The sequence below is a fragment of the Lithobates pipiens genome, unplaced genomic scaffold, assembly GCF_037356315.1.
Source record: "Lithobates pipiens isolate NorthernLeopardFrog02 unplaced genomic scaffold, aLitPip1_a1.2 Scaffold_8, whole genome shotgun sequence".
Taxonomy (NCBI): domain Eukaryota; kingdom Metazoa; phylum Chordata; class Amphibia; order Anura; family Ranidae; genus Lithobates; species Lithobates pipiens.
Window position 1 is genome coordinate 621,499,786 of NW_027507903.1, and position 19,920 is coordinate 621,519,705.

General features: G+C 42.5%; 1 protein-coding gene across 1 annotated transcript; it reads right to left on the reverse strand.

Annotated features, from left to right (window-relative positions):
- Positions 1 to 6,396: 6,396 nt before the first annotated feature.
- On the reverse strand, positions 6,397 to 7,451 carry LOC143963880 (olfactory receptor 11A1-like). Its single transcript, XM_077473618.1, has one exon. The coding sequence runs from the start codon at positions 7,373 to 7,375 to the stop codon at positions 6,449 to 6,451; it is 927 nt and encodes a 308-aa protein (XP_077329744.1). The 5' UTR covers positions 7,376 to 7,451; the 3' UTR covers positions 6,397 to 6,448.
- Positions 7,452 to 19,920: the final 12,469 nt, after the last annotated feature.

A 19,920-nucleotide genomic window follows, 5' to 3' on the forward strand; every position in this document is an offset into this window, starting at 1 on the left:
GTCATAGTTTCTTGCATCGGCACCCTGAAGGCTCTAGTTGTGTCTCTGAACCTGAGTATTGCATATGAGCTTGGGCACACTATGGTTTGTGGACCTGGAGGATCCTAGTTTCTCAGCTCTAAAGTTAATGAAATGTCCTTAAAGTGCTCTTTGGCAATGTCAGCATCACTTACATATGTGACGTAGTTGGCAGGATAGTGACTCCTTGTCAGGGCTGGGCTCAGCCCTTCCTTCTCTGAGCTGGCCGCTCAGCTGTTGGCTAATTTCCAGCTCCCATCTCTCTCCACAGTTACTCAGCTGTTGATGATCCTGCTCGTGAGCCCTGCCTAGTTAAGTCATCCAGTCCAGAGGAGCTCTGTCTTTGCCTTGGTCACATCACAAGAAACTATCTCCTGTGTTCCTGTTTAAAGACTGGCTTTGCTGATATCCTTTCTGGCTCCAGATCCTGCTTGCTGTTCCACTACTTTGATCCCTGACCTCTGGCTTGGCTGACTATCCGTTCTGGTTACTGAACTTTGGCTATGTTTTGACTACATTTTTTCTTTTTACTTTTATTATTAAACATGTGTGATTTAACGGTACTTCTGTCTCGGTCTGATTTCATGATTTCTGACACTCCTGGAAGGCTGGATGTATTTCTAAATGCACAAAATATAGCTGACTATACTAAACACTTTATATTGTTGATCCAGGGTGTATCCAACTGCCTTAGGGTAGGGGTCCTTAAACCTTTTAATTTTAGAAAATTACTCTTGACCCAAGAAGAGAATCATTACCAAAAATGTCCAGCATAGCTATACAAGTCAAATAACGATCCTACGATCGGTAAGAACTTTTATCCCTGTCGCAGCCCTTTGGACTAAATGTAATAGTTTTTTTTTGCCTTCCTCTGGCTCAAATGTAAGGTTAAGGTTCTGTGGATGTGGGTTTTCATTTCATTCTTTGTCATTTCAACTCAATGGACATGTCTTTTTTGTATAATTATGTAACTGATCTGTACATCTATAGTTAAAGTGAATTTCCAGACAAACTAATAGGTACAGGTTAAAAATACACACAGCATATGTTTTCTAATTCAATCTTCCAAAGGGTTGAAAATCCATTTCTGATCCTCTCGTAGGAAGATAGGGTCCCTATTTAAGGGTTGCTCTTCTCATAGGTGGAGTATCAATGTAGGGTGTACATTTTAATAGGTAGCAGAAGCTTGAGGAGGGAGACATCCTGGTGCCATCAAAAGGAGTCAGGAGCTGAGGGGTTGCTGATATGCTCTTCCCTTCAGAGGAGGGACTGTGAAGAACTTTGCCCATAGTTTTCAGGAATGAAGTGTGGACTGTCATTAGGGTGTGAGAACAACCTCGTTCTTCTACTGCCTTACATGATGGAATACTGCAATAGACTGAAATGTTCTAAATCACCATTATTGGACTGTCTGCTTATGCTTAGAAAAGAAACTAGGCCTCTATGTGGTGTCCTAATAGGAGTCAAGTGCAGTCAATACCTGGACTGAAGAACAATGTGCTTTAATGGGGCAAGCCTGGTTGGCTCTGGAGTAAGTCATGATAGAGGAAAAAGGACGGACAACCCCTCATATATCATGCACCAGGTGGCCTGTGCCCCCCATGTCTCTTAAGCCCTGGGTGGATGGTTGGTCTAAATCACATGTTAGCATGTGCAGTCAATACTGGGACAAGGCCATCTAGCACCCAGGGTAAAGTTGCCAAATGCCCCCCCCCCCCCCCCCCCAAGATGTATGAGCATTGTGTGACAGCAAAAATCTGCTCCCTCCATAAAGAATTTTTAGCACAAATCTGCACACTTACCCCCTAAGCATAAATTCCTTTTAGAAGTCACTCCTTCTCCCATGGCTGGGACACAGTTGATGAAATGTATGGGGGAGGGCAGTGGGCAGTAGTATTGATAGCACCAGGCATCCAGGTACTGTCCTTGTAAGGTAAACCAGATTCCCAGTACCAGAAAACCAGTGCAGGCTTATGCTCATATTGCTGCGCATGTGGATTTCTCACATGCTAATACTTTCAGAGGCAATATATGTATAATCCAGTTCATTGTGCTTGCATCTTTGCTCACACACTCACACGTATACATACGAATTGTGTACTTGGTGCCCAGTTGCAGGGGCGGATCCAGAGTCTAATCTCGGGAGGGGCACTGCTATAAAATATGTTTTTTTTGGGGGCAATTTATATGGGAAATGGCTGGTATTGGCGCTTCAATCATTACGGCACCATGGTTGTTATGGTGTCAGGATGATTGAAGCGCATTATTTCTATTAATACATTGTAATATAAAATTAAATGGTTCAACTCACCATAATGCAGAATCAGTGGGAGCCCTGAGGATGTCACTTGCCATGTCGCCTGCCACCAAATGTGGATTGTCACTTGCCACGTCACCTGCCACACATTGCGGATTGTCACTTGCCACGTTGCCTGCCACACATTGCGGATTGCCACTTGCCACGTAGCCTGCCACACATTGCGGATTGCCACTTGCCACGTCACCTGCCACACATTGTGGATTGTCACTTGCCACGTTGCCTGCCACACATTGTGGATTGCCACTTGCCACGTCACCTGCCACACATTGTGGATTGCCACTTGCCACGTAGTCTGCCACACATTGTGGATTGCCACTTGCCACGTAGTCTGCCACACATTGTGGATTGCCACTTGCCATGTAGTCTGCCACACATTGCGGATTGCCACTTGCCACATAGCCTGCCACACATTGCGGATTGTCACCTACTGTATCACTTTTCTGCAATCTCTCTGCTGCACACAGCTTCCTACACAGTGAGGGCGGAACTGGAGGGATGCAGGGCAGTGAGAGATGATGTCATCTCCCTGCTCCCCTGCCTGCTGGCTTCCTGATTGGCCAGCAGCCCTCCTAAGCCGCCCAGCTGCCCCCTCCTCACCGTCCACTCAGCGCGGGTACCCGCGGAACCGGCCGCGTGGGTACCCACGGAACCGGCTGCGATTGGACCCGCGGAACAGGCCGCGATTGGACCCGCGGAACCGGCCCGCTGGTACCCGCGGAACCGGCTGTGATTGGACCCGCGGAACCGGTCCGCTGGTACCCGCGGAACCGGCCCGCTGGTACCCGCGGAACCGGCCGGCTGGTATTCTCGGGGGGCAATTGACCCGTTGCCCCCCCTGGAACCGCCCCTGCCCAGTTGCCTATTTAAAGGGTAACTCCACTTTCGTGGGGAAAAAAAATAGCAAATAACCTTTCCTTTTCAATCTGCAGCGCTGTTTTTTTATGAAAATGCAATGCAATATGGCTACCTGGAGTTGTTCTGTACACAGAGTGTGTACTGACCATCCCCCCAGAAACATAATTTCTTGCTTGTGTGATTGGCTCACTGATTTTCCCAGAAGTGTGCCTAAGATACAAGTAAGATTTCAGGCATTCCCTGGAAAAAAATTGGTATCCTATTCTAAGAACTGCGAAACCCCAGCTTCATCCACCTAAAGAGCGGACTTCACTAGCAAGCTACCCTAGCACTTGTGCCATTTTGTGCCCTCATACTCTGTCTCCACCTTCAGTAATGTTGGGCAGGAGGTGCAAGAGAGGCCTCCACAACATTACAGTCATCACCAGGTACGTGATACTCCCGCTGTGGTTGGCAGCATTCACGTCATCTCTTCCAGCCTTCAAAGAGGTTGTAAACCCTAAAAAAAAAAAAAAAACCCTGTAAGACAAAGGCATAATGAGCTAGTATGCATCACATACTAACTCATTAGGAAATACCTTAGTATGAAGCTGTTTCAGCGGAGCCCACACATTGCTGAGATGGCTGACATTTTCCCCAGGGTTTCTTCCAGGTTTGCTATGATAAACTGGAGCCATGATAACCTCACTCCTGTGCATGCACACAAGTACAGCCAATCACATCCTGTAGATACAATTAAACAGGAAGACTTTACTTCCTCTTTATCTAAGAAAGCTTTGGGTGCCGCTCCAGGTCTTCATCTCAAACTCCGTTGACTCACGATAAACAGGGTGCTGGCATGAAGAGAGTCTGTCCTGGCTCTATGCACACACGGAAAGCAAAAGAAATCCAAAGTGTTGCAATCCAAGAAAACCCACGTGTCAGCTAAATGAAAGCAGCTTCAGCCTGACTTCATTCAGGCATTGCTTGGATGGAGCCAGGCTGAAGCTGCTTTCATTTATCTGACACTTGGGCTTTCTTGGAGTGTGTCAGTTTGGATTTCTTTTGCTTTCAACAGTCTTACCTTATCCCTTGCTTCAACACACAGTGCCTGGGTGAGGGTGACATCATCTTCCTTCTGACAAGATCCTGGGGAATGCTGAGTATCCAAGATCTCACAAGATCGTAATTCTGCACTGTTATGCAGCATCTTGGGTACTTAGCATTTTTGATGGTTGAAGCATGGCATCACCCCGCAGTATGGAAGCCAGGAAAGATACACAAATATTTTTCTTTCCCTATAGTTTTTTTTTAACCTGTACAGCTGCTATATGAGACAGGGGAGAAGATCTAATGTATTAAGCAAGCCTTGCGATTTAACCACTTTCAGACCGGACCAATTTGCTGGTCAAAGACCAGACCACTTTTTGCGATTCGGCACTGCGTCGCTTTAACTGACAATTGCGCGGTCGTGCGACGTGGCTCCCAAACAAAATTGACGTCCTTTTTTTCCCACAAATAGAGCTTTCTTTTGGTGGTATTTGATCACCCCTGCGGTTTTTATTTTTTGCGCTATAAACAAAAATAGAGCGACAATTTTGAAAAAAACGCATTATTTTTTACTTTTTGTTATAATAAATATCCCCCAAAAATATATAAAAAAAACATTTTTTTCCCTCAATTTAGGCCGATACGTATTCTTCTACATATTTTTGGTAAAAAAAAATCGCAATAAGCGATTATTGATTGGTTTGCGCAAAAGTTATAGCGTTTACAAAATAGGGATAGTTTTATAGCATTTTTATTAATAATTTTTTATTATTTTTTTTTTTACTAGTAATGGCGGCGATCTGCGATTTTTATTGTGACTGCGACATTGTCGGGGACCCATCGGGACCATTGTCATTTATACAGTAATCACTGCTATATAAATGCAGTGATTCCTGTGTAAATGACACTGGCAGTAAAAGGGTTAACCTGTGGGTGGCAGTGTAGGGGTTAAGTGTTCCTAGGGGTGTGTTACTAACTGTGGGGGGGTTGGGCTTTCATTTAGTGTACACTGATCTCTGCTCCAATCACATGGAGCAGAGATCAGCGTCACTAGTTGCTGGGCAGAATGGGAAAATGTTGTTTATACAGCATTTCCTCCATTCGGCCGCTCCGTGAGACGATCGCGGGGGTGCCCGCGGCGATCGAGTCCGCGGGTCCTGCGACCGGACTCACGGGGGTCCCGACCAGCGCGGGAGCGCGCCGCCGGCGGCGCGCTCCCGATGGCACGGCGGCAACGAATATTGGACGTACATGTACGCCAATATGCCTGCCCGTGCCATTCTGTCGACGTACATCGTCGTGCGCTGGTCGGGAAGTGGTTAAAGCATATGTAAAGCAAAACTTTTTTTAGCTTTCAATGAAATGTGGAAGGGTTGAAACCACTGTTTTTCTTGCTGATTATGTCTCGGTTAGAAAGTCACCAAGAGTATAAGCAAAGCGAAATTCTAAATTTTCCACCCCTCAATGTCTAAGCCCTTGTACACACGGTCAGAGATTCCGATTGAATATGTCCGATCGGACCGTTTTGTCGGATATTCAGACTGTGTGTGGTCTACATCGGACTGTTTCCGTCGGATTATTCGACGGACCACGTTTTCCAACTTGTTGGTAAAATTTTCCGACAAAATGCTCCGATTGGACAAACTCCGATCATGTGTAGAGAATTCCGATTGAACAAAGTGCCACGCATGCTCAGATCAAATTCCTACACCAAAGCTATTGGCTACTAGCGTGAACGTAGTCCCGTCGTAACGAAATAACGTCATCATGTCGGATTTTCCGACAACTTTGTCCGACCGTGTGTATGCAACAGTTTGGGACAAAATCCGTAGGACAAAATCAGACGGATTTGGTTGTCGGAATCTCCAACCGTGTGTACAAGGGCTAAGACAGAAATTCCCTTTATTTCCTTGTTTTCGGTTGTATCTACTAGATCGGGAGATATCTACATATCTGGGCACAGATAATACACTTTTAACTTTTTTTTATCCTACTGATCCCAATGCATATTATCAAAATGCTAAAATTTTGCCAAAATTTCCCAATTTTAGCAGAAATTTGGGGGGAATCAATAATCCTAATTTTACTCATCCCTAGTGAAAACCAATCAGCGAACATTCAAAAGTTTTTTTTTTATAAAAATTAAACTTTATTTAAACTTTATTTGCAGTGTATAAATATTAGAGTCATAATACAGGAACCTAGAATTAACTCCACATAATTACCTTATGTACGGTATATTATCCGTTTAATCACTATTTGGATCTCATGATTTCTTAAACTATATATTATGGGATTGAAAAGTGGGGTCACCACAGTATACAGAAGGGACTGTACTTTGGTCAGATTAACTGACAGACCTTTAGATGGAATAACATAAAGCATTATTAAAGTCCCATAATAGATGCAAACCACTGCCAGATGGGAACTACAGGTGGAGAAGGCTTTTTTTCTACCTGCAGAAGATGTGATCTTCAGGATGGTAATAAGTATGTAGGCATAAGTCACAGTTATGAAACCAAGAGGAAAAAGTGTAACAGGTAGACCCAAGATTAGGTTCTCAAGTTCAATCACTGAAGTATCTGAGCAGGAAAGTTCCAGCAGTGGGGTGGGATCACAGAAGAAATGATCAATGACATTGGGACCACAGAATTGGAGTTGGCACATTTGGCTGACTGTTATCATGGTCAGAAGAAAAGCAAACGCCCAGGACCAAGCTACCAGAAGAACCTGGAGCTTCTGGTCCATTATGAGTAGGTAGTGAAGAGGGTTACAGATGGCAAGGTATCGGTCATAGGACATCACAGTGAGTAGAAAGCACTCAGTAATCGCAGAAGAACCAAATAGGTAAAGTTGAGTAATGCAGCCAGAAAAAGTAATAGATTCCCCATTTTTCAACAAGACCGATAACATAGTTGGAAAGACAACAGTAGTGAGAATGATATCTGATGATGAGAGGTTAGACAAGAAAAAGTACATAGGAGTGTTCAAGTTTCTGGACACCAACACTAAAGCTACGATCAACAGATTGCCGGATAATATGGAAACGTAGATTGCTAAGAAAATAATAAAAAGGGGAATTTTGAGGTTGTGAAAATTCTGAAAGCCAAGGAGCCAAAATTCTGTGGCTGACGTTTCGTTTTTCCAACTCATTTAAAGAATAAGTCAAATAACACAGGACTAATTATATATGAATCATTCAGAACTTTGAGTTTAAGTATTAGATTACTTGCCTAGGAAAAAAAAGGAAAAACATCAGTAACTGTAACATTTTGCACTATAGAATCCCATAAGAGAGTCGGCAACTCCAAGTCTGTATAAAATGTTTATAGGTTACATGTTAAAAAAAGTATACAAAAGGGCTAACACGTTTCGGAAAACCGCCTTGGTCACAGCACAAAAATTAAAATGAGATACAAAGTATACATAGTGTGCAAAAAACTTCACCCACCCAGCAAGCTTTGGAGCAATCATGCTAATTAATTTTGCACTATCGTTTTTGTAAAGCAATCCCTGTGTCTCATGAACAATAGTTAATGAGATGGAGAGAATAATAAAAAAATAATAACAATAATTTAACTATGTTAATATATTTCTATGAATTTATGAAAATGTTTTCACACATTTTGGTCTTATGTTACCTAGTCTTTTTTTTATGAGCTGGGATGTGTTTGGATACTTTTCTAAACCCCTGTGGCCCATTCACCTATATGTTCTGAGTGATCAGGGATGTGATTTGTGAAATCACTGTGCAGGGTCAACAGATATTTCCCTGTGTTGTTTCACCTTTACAACCGTCCTGTAAAAGTCCCCATCTGGTGTGCTCTTATTCATGGTGAGTAAAACTAAGCAGCAGTAAATTTGGGAAGAGGTGCAGTAAAGGGTGAAGGTTGCAGTACAGGTGCCTGGTCCCATTTGTGGGGACCGAATCAAAGTTTTCAGTTTAAAACATGACTACCCTACTAAAGACAAGGGTAAATCAGATGACAGCTTTGCAAGGTCTGTTGGAGAGTACACTCAGTAATCTGAGGTTGTTTTGCGGGATACTGATGTTATATGGGGCCCACATCTTAAAATGGACCTGAACTCTGGAACCTGTGGCCAGAAAAGGTAAGCACAGGGCAAAGGACTAGTCACCAGTACTGCCTGTGGTCTCTCTGAAGCTGATCTTTTTCTATGAATCACTTACCGGATCTTTCTCTGCACTATATCTCTGTGTAGAAATGGCCACCTTTTAGAGGCAGGATAGAAAATGGTGGTATGGATAGGTGACAATGTCAAATAAGTAGCAACAACATCCCTGAAGGTATATATAAACAAGGGAAGGTTTTTTGGTGGGATTTTAAGGGTGCCAAGCAAAAAAGTTACTTCCAATAATCCAAAATGTAAAAAATATAACAAAATTTATTACATGAAAGACAAATTTAAAAGTGTTGGCTGTACATATGATATGCAGATACAAGTACACATCTAAACAACAGATGGAAAAAGTGGTCACTCAACAGTAGCATAGAGTGACTTATCCCAACATGTGGGGGAGGGCAGTGGGCAGTAGTATTGATAGCACCAGGCATCCAGGTACTGTCCTTGTAAGGTAAACCAGATTCCCAGTACCAGAAAACCAGTGCAGGCTTATGCTCATATTGCTGCGCATGTGGATTTCTCACATGCTAATACTTTCAGAGGCAATATATGTATAATCTATGTATATGTATAATCAATGAGCCCAGCTGAAGTAAGTGGGCTCATTAAGACCTCTACAAAAAACCCCAGCATGCATAGGGAGATGCTCCATCCTGGAACCAGTTTTGTGTGTATAGACTGGGGAGTGTGACACCTGTTCTGTGCGGTGAGTTAACGCCTGTGTGGCAAACCCCTACAATAGAGACAGGGACTGGGGCAGCACAAGGCTGCACCCAGTTGTTAGACAGGGAGTCTACGTGTGTAGTTAGAGGTCAAGCTGACCAGGATTTATTTTCTTGTTTTATTTTGTTTGGCTGTTATATGTATCACTGCATGTAGCCTAAATAAACCGGACCTTTTGTTTTTTGCACCTACACCGCTGTCTGCTGTGCCTGACTTTGTGTTGTGAACCCATCCAGGGGGTCACACACACCCGCTACCGAGCGAACTCCCTCACAGTTGGTGGAGAATTTTGGCAAGTTTTTTTTTCAATTTTTTTTAAAGGCCAGCAATGGAGGAGATACTGAGACAGCTGGCTCTAGCAAATGCAAACCAGCAGCAAGCAAATGCAAATCAGCAGCAAACAAATGCAGCTTTACAAAAGAGCCTTGCAGCTCAACAACAAGCCCAGCAGCAGGCAAATGCAAATCAGCAGCAGACAAATGCAACTTTGCAGCAGAGTTTGGAAGCTCAGCAACAAGCCCAGCAGCGATCTGAAGCCCGCTTCATAGACCTGTTGCAGAAGCAAGAGCAGAATTTTCAACAGCAAATAGAGACATTTGCAACGTCCGCAGACCAATGAAGCAAGTGGGTACAATAATACCGCAACCTTTGGTGTGAGCCGTTTACTGACAAAAATGACTGGAGAGGATGATCCGGAGGTGTTTTTGACCACATTTGAAAGGACTGCTGAAAGGGAAAAGTGGCCTAAGGAGCAATGGGCTGGACTGGTGGCCCCTCTGTTAACTGGGGAATCGCAGAAAGCTTATTATGACCTAGAGCCTGACCAAGCAAAAGACTATGTGGTGCTAAAAGCAGAAATATTGGCACGGCTGGGTGTCACCCTGGCAGTCCGGGCTCAGCGTGTGCATAACTGGACTTTTCAGGTTGGAAAACCTCCCAGGTCTCAAATGTATGATCTCATTCACCTGAGCAGGAAGTGGCTGCAGCCAGAGATTTTGACCGCACCAAACATTGTGGAACGTGTGGTTATGGATCGTTTCCTGAGAGCTCTTCCTACTGCCATCCAAAAATGGGTAATCCATGGAGACCCAGAAAATGCAGATAAACTTGTGGATCTGGTTGAGAGGTACTTGGCTACAGAGAACTTGACCACCTCTTCCAGGGACTCACGGACTTTCCCCCCTAAGACCAGATCATCCCCAGTGGCGGGTAAGATGACTCCAAGGGGTGAGGGTGGAGAGAGTGAGAGGGTGGGAGTTCTACCTAAGGTCTGGCAGGAGCAGCCCAGGAAGCCCATGCTGCAAGAAGTAGCGAAAAAAATTATTTGCTACCACTGCCGGCAAGAGGGACATATTGCAGCCAATTGCCCAGTTGTGGATGAGCCTATGCAATGTGACTTTATAAGGGAGAGACGTCAGTCGCTGTTTGCGACAGTTGCATGCACTGCCATTCGGGGACCTGAGAAACATTTATGTAAAATGTGTATTAATGGTAGACATGTTGATGTGTTGCTAGATTCAGGTAGCCTGGTAACATTGATAAAAGCTGAATTAGTTACTACAGAGGTCTCTGGGAAGAACAGGGTGGCTGTTATTTGTGTGCATGGGGACACCCGAGAGTATCCTGTAACTTCAGTGTTTTTTGAGACCCCCAAAGGTAACCTCTCTCATCAGGTGGGGTTAGTGTCTCAGTTACCACATGATGCTATTGTGGGAAGGGATTTTCCAAAATTCTGGGAACTCTGGGATTGTCCTGAGGCCCCCATTGGTGCCCCTATAAACCAGGAAGATGACCAGAATTCCTCTGGGAGTGGTGAGGACTCTCCTGAATTTCCCTTGTCGGTATTGGCGGGGGAAACTCGAGAAACTGGGGAGGAGCCAACATCCTCAGATGAAAACATGCCGTCTGTGGAGTTTTCGGATCTTGAGGTTCACAGGGAAAATTTTGCCACAGAACAGTTAAAAGACCCCACTCTAATAAAGGCATGGGAAAATGTGGTGAAAATAGATGGCGAGTTAGTGAACCCAGATAAGACTTGCCCTTATCCTTACTTCACTATGGAAAGGGACCTGCTATATCGAGTGGCTCAAAGGGCAGAAGAAACCATTGAGCAACTTGTAGTGCCCAAACCTTACAGGAAGTTGGTGTTAGAATTGGCTCATGGACACATTCTGGGAGGTCATCTGGGGACAGAAAAAAACAGAGAGAGGGTATTGCAGAGATTCTATTGGCATGGGGTCATGAAGGAAATAGAAAATTATTGTTCCTCCTGCCCTGTGTGTCAGAAGTCGGCACCTATGCCACATTTCCGTAACCCACTGGTACCTCTTCCTATCATTGAGGTCCCCTTTGAGAGGATCGCAATGGATTTGGTAGGTCCGATAATGAAGTCTGCTAGGGGGCATCAGTACATTTTGGTTATATTGGACTATGCCACCCGTTATCCGGAAGCAATTCCTCTCCGAAATACCTCGGCCAAAACCATAGCCAAAGAGCTATCCCTTGTTTTTAGCCGCGTGGGTATTTGTAAGGAACTGCTTACGGACCAAGGTACACCCTTTATGTCCCGGGTTATGAAAGAATTATGCAAGTTGTACAAAGTGAAGCAATTGCGTACATCTGTGTATCACCCCCAAACAGATGGGTTGGTTGAAAGATTCAACAAAACCCTAAAACAAATGTTAAAGAAGGTGGTGGATAGAGATGGAAAGAATTGGGATTGTCTAATACCCTATCTGATGTTTGCCATTAGGGAGGTACCCCAATCCTCTACGGGTTTCTCACCCTTCGAGTTGCTCTATGGGAGACACCCAAGAGGGCTGCTGGATATCGCCAAGGAAACTTGGGAAAATGAGAGTTCTCCTCACAGGAGTGTGATTGAGCATGTCGCCCTGATGCAAGATAGAATTGCACAGGTAATGCCAATTGTAAAGGAACATTTAACCCAAGCGCAGTTAGCACAGCAGAGAGTGTACAACCGTGGGGCCAAGACACGTACTTTTTCCCCGGGGGATAGGGTCTTGGTGCTAGTCCCTACGGTTGAAAGCAAATTTCTGGCCAAATGGCAAGGTCCATATGAAGTAATTGAAAAAATTAGTGAGGTGAACTACAGGGTTAGACAGCCAGGAAGGCGAAAGCCGGAGCAGATCTATCACGTCAATCTGCTGAAAGCCTGGAGGGATAGGGAATCCCTAGTCGCAGAGACTTTGTCACAAGTACAGCCTGATTGCTTAGTTCCTGAGGTTGGAATAGCAGACACCTTATCGAAACCCCAACAACAGGAGGTTAAAGAGTTTGTACTTCGTAACAAAGAGATTTTCTCTGAGCTTCCGGGACAAACATCTGGCATAGAGCATGACATTATCACCCCGCCAGGAGAAAGGGTAAAACTAAAACCTTATAGAATACCAGAGGCCCGACGGGAGGCAATACGTGGGGAGGTTCAAAGGATGCTGGAATTGGGTGTGATAGAGGAGTCCCAGAGTGACTGGTCCAGTCCTATTGTACTAGTGCCCAAACCTGATGGGAGCTGGCGGTTTTGTAACGATTTTAGACAATTAAATAAAGTTACAAAATTTGACACCTACCCCATGCCACGTATAAATGAGTTGGTTGACCGGCTGGGAAAAGCCCGATATATGACAACTCTTGATCTCACCAAAGGGTATTGGCAAATTCCCCTGGCCGAGTCGGCCAAGGAGAAAACTGCGTTTGTAACCCCAGATGGGGCATTCCAATATAAGAGAATGCCGTTTGGGTTACAGAATGCACCGGCAACATTCCAGCGGAAAATGGATAAGATTCTGAGGCCCCATCATAAATATGCTGCAGCTTACCTGGATGATGTGATTATCCATAGCACAGACTGGGTCTCACATTTGCCAAAAGTACAAGCAGTCCTAGACTCTATCCGGGAAGCTGGGTTTACGGCCAATCCAAAGAAGTGTACCATTGGACAGGAGGAGGCCAAATATCTTGGGTACACTATTGGGAGGGGGGTGATAAACCCCAAGTCAATAAAGTCGAGGCCATACAGAGTTGGCCACGTCCCAACAGCAAGAAACAGGTACGAGCCTTTCTGGGAATCGCTGGCTATTATCGACGATTCATTCCCCATTTTGCTTCTCAGGCTGTGCCCCTCACCAACCTGACAAAAGGGAAAGAGTCGGTTATGGTTAAATGGTCCCCAGAGGCTGAGGAAGCATTTCAGTCCTTAAAAACAGCCTTATGTAGCCAGCCAGTGTTGTACTCACCAGACTTCTCTAAGGACTTTGTTGTACAAACTGATGCATCAGACGTTGGGTTAGGAGCAGTGTTATCCCAGGTCTGGAACGGGGAAGAGCACCCAGTCATTTACCTCAGCAGGAAGTTGAAGTCCCATGAGGTAAATTACTCCACGATTGAGAAGGAATGTTTAGCAGTGAAGTGGACTCTAGATTCCCTTCGGTACTATCTGCTAGGTAGGCACTTTGACCTGGTGACTGATCACGCTCCTTTAAAGTGGATGGCTCAAAACAAGGAGACCAATAGAAGGGTAAATAGGTGGTTCCTGGCCCTACAGGAATTTAACTTTACAGTTAAGCATCGCCCTGGTGTTAAAATGGGGAATGTGGATGCTTTGTCTCGGATACATGCGTGTCTGGCTGCTTGTGTTACAACCCCAAGGTTGAAACAAGAGGGGGGGGGTATGTGGCAGCACGCAGGTAAAATCACCTGGTTGTATTCAGGATGGGAAATATGTGTGTCCTAGATTCAGGCTTTATGCAGACTTTTACAATTAGAGGGGAAGAGTTAATGAGCCCAGCTGAAGTAAGTGGGCTCATTAAGACCTCTACAAAAAACCCCAGCATGCATAGGGAGATGCTCCATCCTGGAACCAGTTTTGTGTGTATAGACTGGGGAGTCTGAGATCTGTTCTGTGCGGTGAGTTAACGCCTGTGTGGCAAACCCCTACAATAGAGACAGGGACTGGGGCAGCACAAGGCTGCACCCAGTTGTTAGACAGGGAGTCTACGTGTGTAGTTAGAGGTCAAGCTGACCAGGATTTATTTTCTTGTTTTATTTTGTTTGGCTGTTATATGTATCACTGCATGTAGCCTAAATAAACCGGACCTTTTGTTTTTTGCACCTACACCGCTGTCTGCTGTGCCTGACTTTGTGTTGTGAACCCATCCAGGGGGTCACACACACCCGCTACCGAGCGAACTCCCTCACAATATATATATATATATATATATATATATATATATACATATATATATATAATATGTGTGTGTGTGTAAAGTATATATGGCGTTTTTCACACAGGCGTATTAACATATACACTTATGCAAACGCAGTGTGTACTGGACTCATCTGATGCTCTTAATTTTACAGCCACCTTGCGTTATCAGCGATGCATCATCTGCGCAGCTGTCTAAATTACAGCATCAGTTGTACTTCTGTAGCCACAACACTGCCTTTATATATATGCCTATATATATGTGTATATCTGTGTGAGTGTATGTATATATATATATATATATATATATATATATATATATATATATATATTAGGGGTGCAACAGATCGTCACTGATCCGTGATTCGAATGGGTCACCCTGTTCAGATCGGCACACGCAGCGATCCGCGGTCTCGGCCTTAGGAAAGGTCGCGGCTTCGGCCTAGCTCCGGAGCGGCAGCTATCTTGGTGCACCCGTCAGCCGTTTACAATTTGATCGCTCTGTCAAATGATGGAGCGGTCACTTTTAAACAAACGCCGGTTCCTCTCTCCCTTCTGTAAAGTGGAGGGGAGAGATCGGATAGAAGCAGCGCTGTGGGCTGGATCTGTAGTGCCCACAGCGCTGCTCTGTAACAACTGCAGTCACAGTCATCCCTCCATACTCTGCTAATACTCTGCAATACCCTGCCAATACCGTGCCAATACTCTGCCATACCCTGCCAATACTCTGCCATACCCTGCCAATACCCTGCCAATACTCTGCAATACCCTGCCAATAACGTGCCAATACTCTGCCAATACCGTGCCAATACTCTGCCAATACGTGCCAATACTCTGCCATACCCTGCCAATACTGCCATACCGTGCCAATACCCTGCCATACCCTGCCAATACTCTGCAATACTCTGCAATACTCTGCTATACCTGCCAATACTCTGCCATACCCTGCCATACCCAGCCAATACTTGCCAATACCCAGCCATACTCAGTAATACCCAGCCATACTCGGTAATACCCAGCCATACTCAGCGATACTCAGCCATGCTCAGCCAATTATTATTTGCTGATCCGAAAAATGATCCAATCCGTGACTCTGATCCCAGGAACGATCCGTTCCGTGAGTTTTTTGATCCGTTGCACCCCTAATATATATATATATATATATATATATATATATATACACAACAGATGTAAATATATATACACACACAAATATAAATATATACACACACAGATATATATATATATATATATATATATATACACACATACACACATATAAATATATATATATATATATATATATATATATATATATATATATATATATGTATATATGTGTGTGTGTATATATATATATATATATATATATATATATATATATATATATATATATACACATACACACATAGAGCCGTTCTGTGTACTGAGATGAGAAGAGAAAAATAGTTCTCCAGTTCTCATCTCAGTATATTAAACCTGCAATGCTCTGAGATAAGCAGAGATCATCCTGATCTCAGCTTATCACAGTTTATTAAACGGACACCTAAACCACACCCTCTTCACCGATGTTTGTTATTATTTTTTATATTATTTTTTAATAAATTTTTTACCGCAGTAACCTGCTCTATGTGGAGGCCTTTCTTTCTTTATATTTTTCCTCCATGAATCATCTTCTATGTGGATGACTATACCTATATCTCTGAGTCAAAGTTTGGATGGAAATACTTTATCCTTGATATCCTGAATGGACACATCGATGAATGCTGTTTGAGGGAGGAGCAGTATCACTGAACGCTATGTGAGGTTGCACCACTCTTATTGGATGAGCGGACATCGTTGAGTATTTCCACGCTTGATTGACTCACCACTACGGTGTGTGAGTCCACATCCTGTGGTAAGAGTATCCATTACCTTTATCTGATGTCACCACGCTGTATGTTGGATGAGAAGTTATATGCGATTTGAGTAATTTCCACACATCTGAATTCCCCTGTATGAATCTTGGCGATCTCTTTGTGGAGGAATTTGTTTATTGGCTAAATGGACATTGTCGAGCTTTACAGTTTACTATCCATGTCACATTAATATGGGTTTTAGTGACTTCTTTATGTCACTGGTGATTGTTAAGGCCCGTACGGACTTTTTGACAACAAACATGCAAATGAGCTGTTTTGGAGCAACATCCGACTGTGTGTACGCTCCATCGGACAAACTTTTTCTGTTTTCATCGGACTTTTGTTGGCTGTGCGAACGGACAAACTTTCTGGCAACAAAAGTCCGATGGAGCAAAGTCCGACCGTGTGTATGCAAAAGCATCGGACTTTTGTACAAGGTACAAACACATATGCTCAGAACCAATGCAAAAGATCAGACTACAATACAGAAGTTCACCAAAGGTGGCGCTGGAGTCATTGAACGTCCTCTTTTGAAGCAGCGCAGTACGTTGTGACGTCATTACGTTCGTGTTTGTTGTCAAAAAGTCCGACCGTGTGTATGCAATACAAACTTGTGGATCACGCCCTTTGTACAAAAGTCCATGGAAAAGTTTGTACAAAGTCCGACCGTGTGTATGGGGCTTTATGTTACACTTATTTTTCATCATTCATCTTATTTGTTTGAATGTAGATCATACTACTATTTTATAGTACACTTTGCATATTTGCACATATGTTTGGTGGTCTCACCTTGTACTAAAGTGTGGTTAGGCCACGAATTTAAATTTTTATCACTTGCATTTTTCACTCACTTGCACAGTAGATACATTTATTATACATTTTGCTTTGGAAATCTATTTCCAGTAGCATGTTTATTTTTTAGCGCTGCATTTTTTAGTTTTTGTTTTGATTTCGCAATTGTATCATTGTTAATGCTGGCTGCTGTTTTTTTTCACTTTTTACTTTTGATATATTGGTAGCGCTACTATATACTGTTTGTATTGTATTATTCTGTGTATCATATGTACAGCCAACACTTTTAAATTTGTCTCTTATGTAATACATTTTGCTATATTTTTTACATTTTGGAGTATTGGAAGTAACTTTTTGCCTAGCCCCCCTACAATTCCACCAAAAAACCTTCCCTTGTTTATATATTTTAGAGACAGGGCTTTGCTTCCCTGCCGATGACCTGTGATTTAATGACTGGTTAAGCAATCAAGATCAAAAATCAACCAGAGATGTGCTGGAATCACAGGTCAACAGAATGAATGAAGGGAGACACATGCAGCACACATTACCCTCCAGTAAGCAGTCCAGTGGTGACCTCTCATACTGCAAATATAGATCTATGAGGCTGTAGGCATGCTCAGTTACCAGGATGTGTACTTCTAGTTTTTGGGAAGAATTCTACACAGAAGATACATTTTTCAGAATACTGTTTAACATTAACATTTCTAGATGTCCCCTATAACATAGCAAAACTTATTTTATATTTTATAAATTTTGGTGGTTCATAATGATTACAATTAGAGCTAGATTCCCATCACATAAGTCTTTAGGCTTTGATGACTTTCACCACCTAAGTCAATAGGCTTTGATGATTCCACCACCTAAGTCTGTAGGCTTTGATGATTTTTACCATCTAAGTCTGTAAGCTTTGATCATTTTCATCAGTTAAGTCTGTAGGCTTTGGTAATTTTCACCATCTAAGTCTGTAGGCTTTGATAATTTTCACCATCTAAGTCTGTAAGCTTTGATGATTTTCACCACCTAAGTCTGTAGGCTTTGGTAATTTTGATCACCTAAGTCTGTAGGCTTTGATAATTTTCACCATCTAAGTCTGTAAGCTTTGATGATTTTCACCACCTAAGTCCCTTTGATAATTTTCAATACCTAAGTCTGTAGGCTTTGATAATTTTCACCATCTAAGTCTGTAGGCTTTGATAATTTTCACCATCTAAGTCTGTAAGCTTTGATGATTTTCACCACCTAAGCCTGTAGGCTTTGATAATTTTCACCATCTAAGTCTGTAAGCTTTGATGATTTTCATCACTTAAGTCTGTAGGCTTTGATAATTTTCATCACCTAAGTCTGTAGGCTCTGATAATTTTCACCATCTAAGTCTGTAGGCTTTGATAATTTTCACCATCTAAGTCTGTAAGCTTTGATGATTTTCACCACCTTAGTCTGTAAGCTTTGATGATTTTCACCACCTAAGTCCCTTTGATAATTTTCAATACCTAAGTCTGTAGGCTTTGATAATTTTCACCATCTAAGTCTGTAAGCTTTGATGATTTTCACCACCTAAGTCTGTAGGCTCTGATAATTTTCACCATCTAAGTCTATAGGCTTTGATAATTTTCACCATCTAAGTCTGTAAGCTTTGATGATTTTCACCACCTAAGTCTGTAGGCTTTGATAATTTTCACCATCTAAGTCTGTAAGCTTTGATGATTTTCACCACCTAAGTCCCTTTGATAATTTTCAATACCTAAGTCTGTAGGCTTTGTTAATTTTTACCATCTAAGTCTGTAGGCTTTTATAATTTTCACCATCTAAGTCTGAAAGCTTTTATGATTTTCACCACCTAAGTCCCTTTGATAATTTTCAATACCTAAGCCTGTAGGCTTTGATAATTTTCACCATCTAAGTCTGTAGGCTTTGAGGATTTTCACCACCTAAGTCTGTAGGCTTCGATGATTTAATCAAATAAGTCTGTAACCTTTTGGCACCCCAACACTCAATTTCCTTGTTCTCCTGTTCAAACCTGTTATATTATGTGTTATGTGTTATATTATGTGTTATATGAAATTGCTATTTGTCATTTGAAAAATAAAAACGTTTGATCAATAGAGGAACAAGCTACCTCTTAGTTTCTGCCACTTAAAGTTGTAGTGTGCCAAATTGTAATTTTGCTTCTGAATACAATATAAAATTGTTCATAGAAAAGAATACTACTCACTGCAAGAGAAATTCAGGTAGCTACACTTGGCTTATCATTAATGTACAAAAAAAAAAACAAACAAAAAAAAAACAGCAGGCTACTGAAAGGGTAATCCTACCTTTTGACCTTGTGTCTACAGAACTGTTCACAACTGGAAACTGTTCGTGAAAATTTGCCGTTTCTCTGTCGGTGATAAATGTGAAAGGACGCTCTTATGCAACGTATATTATAAAACCCCCTTCACAGAAGAAGGCTTGTATGAAATTGAGTGAATAGTATGGAAGCTATGCATGAAAACTGTTGACCATAGTAATCAGCAAAAACCCCCATGTCATTAACAATGTATTGTAGACAGATGAAAGCTGACTTATTGATCTAAGATAAGCAATTTTTCTTTATAGAATATTTTTCAGCTTGTAAACCCGCTCTTGTACCAGTGGCAATTATAATAGGTCTTTTGTTGTCTTATGCTCAGCAAAGAATTTTAAATGTTTCAAATACCAAGAATATCCCAGATATCTTATACAATATCTATTCAAACAGAATACGTAAAAACAATTATTGCATATAGGATGGTATGAAAATAATTGAAATGATAGAATCAATGTTCATAGATGTAAAAACACTGTGATGGGAATTGCTTGTTGTGCATTCTTTAATCCTCACTTATATACTTTTCTGCAGTGGAAAGCAAAGCATGAAGCCTTTTTTTTAATTAGGCCTCCAG